A 10000-nucleotide genomic window follows, 5' to 3' on the forward strand; every position below is an offset into this window, starting at 1 on the left:
GGTGTCTCACCTATCCGCCCCGCGGCGTCTCTTTTACGGCAGAAAAACACATTGATTTTCTTTTTAAAAAAAGGTGCTGGGAGAGATGTAGAACATCAGGAACACTTGGCCGACGACCATAAATCTTCCAAAAAAGAAGAAACACGGATTGTTTACCTTATAAAACGTAAGAGTGAACTTCGACTGATTTTTTTTTTTTTTTTTTTTTTTAGAAAGGGATTATGGATTTAAAGTTGTTATTAGAGATTCGATGTGTCTGAATTAACCCAATTAGATCTAAGATCGATTCTACAAAATGTCTTCTAAAACATGACAGTTTTTCTGAAAAACCCTATGTTTCTATGTCAGTGGTGCTCAAACTATTTCATTTCAAGGACCCCCAATATCATAATAATTGGCTGCCAACCCCTATCTGAAAATATGTTGTTCCAGGGACCTTCCAGAAGCAAAGATTTGAGTTAAAATGTTCACTCTGTAACAATATATTCAAAGATTTTTTGAGGCACATTTTCACGATTTAAAAAAAAATAGCAGACCTACAAGTTTGCGCTTGTTTGAGCTTGTAGATCTGCTATTTTTCAACAGCTAAAGTATAACATAATGCTTTAAAACACCAAAAGGGGTTCCCGCCCAAAATGGGTTAAATACGTTGCCCCTGATTGGATGTTGGAACATTGGGTGTTTTATTTTGATGGAGGAACTGGAGTGTCATTCTATATGGTTGCACTTGTTGCAAGTCACACAGGGGAAGAGCGTCGGCTAATATAACTGGAAATGAAGAATTCCTTGCTTTAGCCATGCTTTAACAATCTGTCCTGAGTGGAGAGCTTGCCTCCGTGGCAAGTGTGTGACGTCCTCTGACTCCTTGCCAAGGGAAAGCCAAGGATAATAAGCGGCGGGGCTTCAAACGAAGCCTGTCAAAACAGCCCTTTCGACCGTCCAATTTCGTTCCCTTGATCCTCAGAAATACCTTTGCCGGAGCACCGAGGAATGCCCCACTCGAGTCCTCGTCTCTCTCTCCGCGTCCAATCGGCCATCTCCAAGTCTTTACAATACAAACACGCACCCCTTGAAAAACCCTGATTGTTTTCTCTAAAAATAATTATCAGCCACGCCGTCGTGTGTTTTTTTTTTAGCTGCGTCGTGGACGTAATCTGTGCAGTGTCTTGTGCATGGCGATGACGTCTCTATCTCTCTCGGAGCTGTGAGAGGGGCCCAGGCGTTTGGCAGATTCCCATGGTTTTCATATGTGCTTGGCTGAGCCGAGCGTGCAGACATGAGGGAGTTATGATGGATCTCATTTGGCTGCACGGATCCTGGACAGGAGTAGACAATGTAGACGTAGACACAGGCAGAGAGTGAAACGTGTACACGCACGCACGCAGGCACGCACGCAGGCACGCACGCACGCACGCACGCACGCACGCACGCACGCAGGCACGCACGCAGGCACGCACGCACGCAGGCACGCACGCACGCACGCACGCAGGCACGCACGCACGCACGCACGCACGCACGCACGCACGCACGCACGATGATAGTATGACAGCACACATCAAAGACCACCTGTCCATCATTTGCAGGACGGGGTGCACTCTTTCGGCCCCCTCCAGCTCTCTCTCTCGCTCCCTCACATCTTATCTCTTCTTCTCTCTAATCATATACACTTTTACATTTTTGATCCAGGTCCAAATACACCTCAGACAGAAGCTCTTGTTCATTATCCGATTTGCACCAATACTTCCCTCAAGCCCCCTCGCCATGCAAACTCACTATCTCTCTCTCACTCTCTCTCTCTCTCTCTCTCACACGCACGCACGCACGCACGCACGCACGCACGCACGCACGCACGCACGCACGCACGCACGCACGCACGCACGCACGCACGGACGCACGCACGCACACAGAGAGAGAGACACCTATACTTTTCCAACTCTGAAACGTCCGGAGCAAATAGGTTCAGGAGTGACACATGAGCTGGCTGTACCACGTTACAGCTGTGCACTTGGCGTCTAAAACTCTCAACTTTCACTGGGGTTCCAGATCTCTGGTGTTTGCCTTGGGTTAACAGCGCGCCGGTGTCTCTCTGTCTCTCTCTCTCTCTCTCTCTCTCTCTCTCTCTCTCTCTCTCTCTATCGATAGCCACTGTCACTCAGCCTTGGAGCAATCTAATCTAAGCGAGCTGCAAAGCAGAACGTGTGAGCTTTGAAGTGGCGCTAATAATTGTCAACTGGCCAGGTGTCCCCCTGGCTCTCCTCCCTTTTGTGCAGTCCTGTTGGTTGGTTTGTGTTCTGTAACGATACTGGACCCAAAAAAAAAAGTCAACCCTCTCATCTGATTTATTACTCCTCCATTGTTCTTCAATGTCAACTTCAAAGCTCGCCTTACTGCCCGAGCGCTGAAAACGATGCAAGCGAGTTGGACTCGGATCACAAACGCGATACCCGGAGCCGTTCTTAAGGCTTTTTTTTAGGTGATGGCAGAAAGATGGGCTGTTTTGGAATTAAATAATGAAACTCACACCCAGCAGGGAAGTGTTTGCAGGTCGACGTCGATCGGAACAATACGGGATATGAAAACGAAGACCATACACACACTTCCTCTCTTCCAATATTTGGTACAGCGAAAAAAACGAAATTCCTTTTCCTGCAGCAATGAACAGATGCTTATCAAAATAATACCCATAATACCAAGTTGACATGCTGTATAATTTTTTTTTATGAATATTGACATTTATCCTCAAATGAACCAGGCCACAATAATCTTAATCTTGGGTGGGAACCCCTTTTGGTGTTAGCATTATGTTATGCTTTAGCTATTGAAAAATAGCAGATCTACAAGCTCATAGCGCGCCACCGAGTGGCGCGCTACGAGCTTGTAGGTCTGCTATTTTTGAAAAATCGAAGAACGACTGACATAGAAACATAGATTTTTCCGAAAACTGTCAGGATGTAGAAGACATTTTTAGAATCTGATCTCAGGTCAAAATTGGTTAAAGACATGTGACACCATTACACCATTTTGCACATAATCCCATGCACAACACAAAACGACGTGTTCAGTTTTTTTCTTCCTGGCACCTGAACTAATGTTGATAAGTAGGCCTACATCGTAGCACAGTTCACATCTGCCGCCATGCTCACGCACCTTTTATGTCTTATCTCAGGTATACCGTGTAAATATGTCAATGTTGTGTTTTGTTTTTTTGAATTTTGTTTTTCTTGTTTGATCTCCTTTAAAACCCATTTTGCGCGGGAACCCCTTTTGGCGTTAGCATTATGTTATGCTTTAGCTATTGAAAAATAGCAGATCTACAAGCTCGTAGCGCGCCACCGAGTGGCGCTCTACGAGCTTGTAGGTCTGCTATTTTTGAAAAATCGAAGAACGACCGACATAGAAACATAGATTTTTCAGAAAACTGTCAGGATGTATAAGACATTTTTAGAATCTGATCTCTTCTTCTTCCCTTTCTTTCGTATATGGAAAATAACGATACGATGGGAACGATGCACAAAGACGAACTTCACCCACCTCCGTACTTTTCTGTAAACCTGTGGGGCCGTGATGTGTGACAATAAAGCCGATTCTGACTCAGATCTGTCCGCCTTGTTCATCAGAATCGGCACTGTATATACTAGAGACTCACTCCATCTCTCGGGCTGCATGTACGTAAAGGCGAGGTCAGCAGCCATTAGAGTTAGGAAAACATCAGTGATCTTGGTCCTGGTCAAGCGTAGGGGTCAAGGACCTTAAGGGCTCAAAGAGCCCCCCCAGCGCCCGCTGGGTCATCAATAATTAATGAAACCCGAGGCTGGAACAGCAGGCCGTGACTAAATACACACCACTGAAACAGAGTAGGGGTCAAAGCTGGGTAGGAGCTGTGTGTGTGTGCGTGCGTGCGTGCGTGTGTGTGTGTGTGTGCATGCATGCGTGCATGCGTGTGTGTGTGTGTGTGTGTGTGTGTGTGTGTGTGTGTGTGTGTATGCATGCGTGCATGCACACATGTGTGTGCATGCATTTGTGCTTGTAGTGGGGGACAGTAAAAAAAGTACATTTTCTTGAGTACAGTTTTTCACTCACTCCACTACATTTCAAAGACACATATTGAACTTTTGACTCCACTTAATTTCTAGAAACCACTTTCTAGAAACAACATAAAAATCTACAAACTCAGAACATGTTGCACTGTGACACACTTGTCACTTGAGCTTGTAGGTCTGCTATTTTTGAAAAATCGTGAAAATGTGGCACAAAACTTTGAATATATATTCTTCCAGAATACTTTTTATTTATGTATTTCGACGTCAGGCCTAATTGGGTTTTAACTCAAGCACACTTGTAGTAGTTGAGTAACACTTGACCAGGAGTATACTTGGACTAAAGTCAGACAGAGGTTGAGTACTTCGTCCACCACTGTGCGTGCGTGCGTGCGTGCGTGCGTGCGTGCGTGCGTGCGTGCGTGCGTGCGTGCGTGCGTGCGTGTATACTGTTGATCTCAAAGGTCTGATCATGAGCAGCACAGCTTGGTCTAGATTCTAGAGTTTCAGACTTCACTGTACGCTCCATGCGCCCCAGACACAACAACCTGTGCAAGCCAAGCAGTCTCATAATTACACTAGTTACGGTGTAGAAAGCGAAAGAAACCATGATTCTAAAACTAAAACCAAACAAGAGAGAGGGGGGTAGGAGGACGGAGGGGGCAAATCCAATAGAGAAAACAGTGGGTCATACTCCCTCCCTCCCTCCCTCCCTCCCTCCCTCTCTCCCTCCCTCCCTCCCCGCCGAACGACAGTGATATGAAACATACTCTGCATGTATAAATGTTTGATTTGACTTGACGTGACTTCAATTATATTAGCCCGTTTTGGGCGGGAAGTAACCCCTTTTGGTGTAATTTAGCTATTGAAAAATAGCAGATCTACAAGCTCATAGCGCGCCACCGAGTGGCGCGCTATGAGCTTGTAGGTCTGCTATTTTTTTTAAATCGTGGAAATGTGGCACAAATCTTTGAATATATATTCTTTCAGAGCGAACATTTGTAACTCAAATCTTTGCTTCTGCATGGGAGGAGGGTCCCTGGAACGACATATTTTCAGACGGGGTTTCGGCGGCCAAATGCATATAATTCTGGGGGTCCTTTACATGAAAATGTTTGAGAACGACTGACATAGAAACATGGGTTTTTTTCAAGAAAACTGTCAGGATTTAGAAGACATTTGTAGAATCGTTCTCAGGTCTAAACGGGCTAAGGACAAAAGTGGAAGGGGTGGGTTTGTGTAACTCAAAGCACTGCCAATGTAGTGTTATCCTCCTCACTGGTTCCCATGGATTCCTGCTGTCTGCGAAGCTGTCCATTCCAATGCGTGCTTGCCTGTACGGACCAGACCACGCTCGCTGAGCCCCTCCATTAGGAGCAGCCTCTTAGCGCTGCTCTCAGGGGACTTTAGATATGAAAGAGGACAGACCCGTGTGATATCTTGTGGGGGAGGGCGGCTGTGGCTCAGGAGGTATAGAGCAGGTCGTCCGATGATCCGTGGGTCGGAGGTTCGAATCCTGGGCTCCTCCTGTCTACATGTCGAAGTGTCCTTGAGCAAGACACTGAACCCTACATTGCCTCCAATGAGTCGGTCGGTGTGAGCTTTGCCACCGTTGGTGTGTGAATGTGGGAAGTGAGGACGCTGGCGTCGACTGTTCGCCGCTTCACCTCCCAATGTATGAATGAATGAACCATTGTAAAGCGCTTTGAGCACTTGGAAAAGCGCTATAAAAATGCAATTCATTATTATTATTATTATTATATCGTACCTCGTCTGGTTTCGGTCTCTGCCATTCTGACAAACGAATAATATGGAATATGTAGCCACATCATCTCCTGTAGTATAGCCTAATACATTAGCTAGCTAGCTATCTGTATCATGTTCCTTCTGTTTTGTTATTCTTAAGGGCAGATTCACACTATATGGTTTCCGGGTGCGCATTCGGGCACTTGGACCGGATGTTGTGGTTAGTGTGAATGCTGCGTATACCGTTCCCGGGAGTGGATCACCCAACCGTTCCCGGGACCACATGCGGAGGTAGTCTCGGGTTTAAAGTGTACTCGGATACGGATCGCAATGTGAAAGCATTGAATACAGTTGAATTAAGTTTGCGAGCAAACGTTCCTCATCTCTCTATGTCTGCTCTCTCCACACATAGTTCCTCATCTATCTACTCTGTCTGCTCTCTCCACACAGAGTTCCTCATATATCTACTCTGTCTGCTCTCTCCACACAGAGTTCCTCATCTCTCTACTCTTGTCTGCTCTCTCCACACAGAGTTCCTCATCTATCTACTCTATGTCTGCTCTCTCCACACAGAGTTCCTCATCTCTCCACTCTTGTCTGCTCTCTCCACACAGAGTTCCTCATCTCTACTCTTGTCTGCTCTCTCCACACAGAGTTCCTCATCTCTCTACTCATGTCTGCTCTCTCCACACAGAGTTCCTCATCTATCTACTCTGTCTGCTTTCTCCACACAGAGTTCCTCATCTCTCTACTCATGTCTGCTCTCTCCACACAGAGTTCCTCATCTCTCTACTCATGTCTGCTCTCTCCACACATAGTTCCTCATCTCTCTACTCATGTCTGCTCTCTCCACACAGAGTTCCTCATCTCTCTACTCATGTCTGCTCTCTCCACACAGAGTTCCTCATCTATCTACTCGTGTCTGCTCTCTCCACAACAGAGTTCCTCATCTCTCCACTCTTGTCTGCTCTCTCCACACACAGAGTTCCTCGGACGACTGCGGCCTGCACGAGGGCACGCGCGAAGGGAAGGAGGGCGAGTACCGCCTGGAGGTGACCCAGTTCGTCCAGAGGCTGGAGTACTGGCACAAGGAGCTGAGCAACACCCTGGTCACCTCCATCAGCGTGGCCCCGGTGCACGGACGCACCGTGGCCTACCTGGGCACCGCCGACGGACGACACATTCAGGTCAGTGACGTCACGTGGCAGCCACAGTGGACACCCCCTCACCTCATGTGAGGACGCTAGCTAGCCCCTCCCTCCTCTGCTGTGTGTCTGTGTGTATAGTATGTCATAGCGATGATTTGATTGGCTGAGCACCCCATAGCGATGACTTGATTGGCTGAGCAATGTACGTATTGAGGATAAAAAGTGAGGACAGAAAATTGAGGACACCACAAATGATTAACCGGATTGGACTTGAAGATAAAAAGTGAGGACGCTAATTGTGATTGGCTGGAATGTGATGATGAATGATGATGTATGATGATGATGATGATAAGAACACACCTCCCTTCACACAGGTGTGATTTTTCTTTTAGTGATTGGGTTGCTTAGTAGGTAGGTTGGTTGGTTGGTTGGTTGGTTGGTTGGTTGGTTGGTTGGTTGGTTGATTGATTGATTGATTGATTGATTGAGATCAGATAATACAAATAATTGAACATACGGTAGTCCGTAGCAAATGTTCCTTAGAAAGAATCATCTCTTAATTGCTGCTTGTCGGAGTTCAACAAATAAACATAACCAAATACAATCCTCCTTAGCAGAAATTTCTTAACAGAACTTGTCAGAGGCTGCTCTCACAACATGTTTGTGGTAAACAGCCTTTTTCCTTAAAAAAGGCTGACAGGAACCCATGAGGCACCTTCATTTGCATGGGAAAATATCCTCAGTTAGGCGTGAACAGACGGCCCCCCTCCAACCCATGCTCGCGGCCCACCGCGGTCTCCCTCGCTCGCTGCGTATGGAAATGGGTGCAGGATGTCGGTAGGTGAGCCGTGCGGTGGAAATGCCATTCCGCAAGATACGAGAAGGCTCGGTCACAGGTGCTCCCTGGCATGGGGGGAGGGAGGGACAGGTGGGGGGCTGTAGGGGCTGTGCATGTTTGCACAATCTCCCACCTTTGAACCCCCCCCAGCTCAGCCCAGAACCCACAGTGTTCCGCTCTGCTGTCTGGGTAAACAGGCTTGGTTTTGCCTATCAATGTACGCGGCCGTCTATGGGCTCCGACCTTTCCCCGCCGTATGTTGGTACATAATATGCACCTTAAAGCCACCCGATAATGGTCCAACACAGCTGGCGTTTTCATCAGAGAGGAGGATTATGGTCCTGGAGATTGCTTTTAGTCAAGGTGGGGCAGCGGTGGTGGTGGTGGTGGTAGGAGGAGGGCCTCTTCCCCGCCGCGGGCCCCTTTTCCTAGAACAAGCATTTCTCTTTGGATTTTCATCGTAAATATTGAATGCTATTTCAGGCTTTCGGGGGCTGTCTATTGTGGGAATGGAAGCTTTAGCGAAGCTATGTCATGTCCTTCCAGGACACGGTCGGTCGGGGTTCATCTCAGACCACAAGAGAGAAGAGAGAACGCAGTTAAGCATGCATTATTCCCTCTGAATTCAAGTGAATTAAAAACTTCAGCTTCTCCCCGGCTTGTTTTTTTCGAAATACAATAAGAAGAGACAAGCAGCACATGGAAAAAGGGGTCGACAGCTGCACGGAAGGGGTTGTGTGTTTGGGGGGGGGGGGGGGGGGGGCTGGGAGCACGGTGGGTCGAAGGGGCTTACGAGCCCAACGGCACGGTTAATGGTGAGCGGCGGGCATCGATGACACGTTCTCTCACACAGCGTTTCGCTGCAGGCCGAGCCCCTGCAGCTGTTGCCCTGCGTTTTCCTTTTTTTCCTTTTTTTTCCTTGCCTTCCTTGTTTTTTTTTTGTAGTTGTGGTTGAATTTGGGAGGTAATTGTCTCTCTGCGCGACGGACGACGACGAGGGCCTGGAAGGGATATCTAGCTGTCCTGATACAGAGGAATGGGTGGATGTGCAGGGCTTCTTTGGATGAGAGACAGAGAGAGAGAGAGAGAGAGAGAGAGAATTCAGAATACGAAATGTAAAGAAATATGTTTATCTTAACGATAGAGAGTAGTGCATACGAGGCGTGCGTGCGTGCGTCAGTGCGTCAGTGCGTGCGTGCGTGCGTGCGTGCGTCAGTGCGTGCGTGCGTGCGTGCGTGCGCACACGTGTGTGACAAGGACAGCAACAAAAGAAAACTAGAAAAAGTGCCCCTCGGGGCACAGGTCTCCACCAGGGCAGGTCAGGTTGTGGCCTCCTGGTGGCGCTATAATAGGTCAATGTGAAAAGGGTGCCATTTCTTCATACGCCTTTGATGGCAATTGGATGATTTGAGGCATTTTGTTCCAAAAATGTGTTTTGCAAAAATCAACCTGTTGGTGGCGCTATAACAGGCCAATGTGAAAAGGGTGGGATATATTCCTCAGCCTAGTAAGAAAATGTGTGAAAGATTTCACGTAAATTGCACGCTGCGTTCATGATTTGAGGCTTTTGTTCAAAACAGGGCAATCTTGCGACAATCTTGCAACTGTGAAAGCCAATTATAGCCAATTAGGATGGAATATGAAATATCGGACAGATCCGACTTGAGCACATGACCATAGAGATACTGTGTAACGATTTGTGAGATTTTTGGACAGAATCTGGAGGAGTAATATCAAAATATGTGTTTTACAAAAGTCGGCCTCCTGGTGGCGCTATAAAAGGCAGATGCGGAAAATGCAGGTCAAAGGTTTGTCCTTGGCCTCTAGGGAGTGTGCATGCAACGTTTCACGCAGATCGGTGCAGTTTTAGGTAAAAAATGTGAAAAGCTGCCTCATGGTGGCGCTATAACAGGCTGTTCTGGAAAATGTGGGGCAGAGGTTCATCGTTGGCCTCCAGGGAGTGTGTGTGCAAAGTTTGGCATCGACCGGGTTAACGGTGCCGGAGATTAGCTGTACACAGACGGACGGAAGGACGGACACACACACACACACACACACGGACGGAGTGCAAAACATACTCTCTCCCCATGCCTTCGGCCTGGTGGAGACAATTAAGCTTCAGGACCTTAAAGTACGGGAAAGAAACGAGCCATGAAGGAGGGAGGAGGACAAGTGAAAGGAACTGAAGTCTGTGCTACGTGGGAGAACGTTTTGTGAAGTCTGAACACACA

At 47.5% G+C, this 10000-nt stretch overlaps 1 protein-coding gene across 1 annotated transcript in view; it reads left to right on the top strand.

Moving 5' to 3' along the window:
• The window catches only part of met (MET proto-oncogene, receptor tyrosine kinase), a gene marked incomplete at both ends in the record, with an annotated part of 119052 nt that overhangs the window by 28413 nt on the left and 80639 nt on the right, over window positions 1–10000 (top strand). Inside the window, 1 exon segment of the mRNA XM_079502385.1 lies at window positions 6767–6970. Coding sequence (XP_079358511.1) covers window positions 6767–6970 — 204 coding nt within the window.

The sequence above is a fragment of the Electrona antarctica genome (assembly GCF_951216825.1).
Source record: "Electrona antarctica genome assembly, chromosome: 5".
Classification (NCBI taxonomy): Eukaryota; Metazoa; Chordata; class Actinopteri; order Myctophiformes; family Myctophidae; genus Electrona; species Electrona antarctica.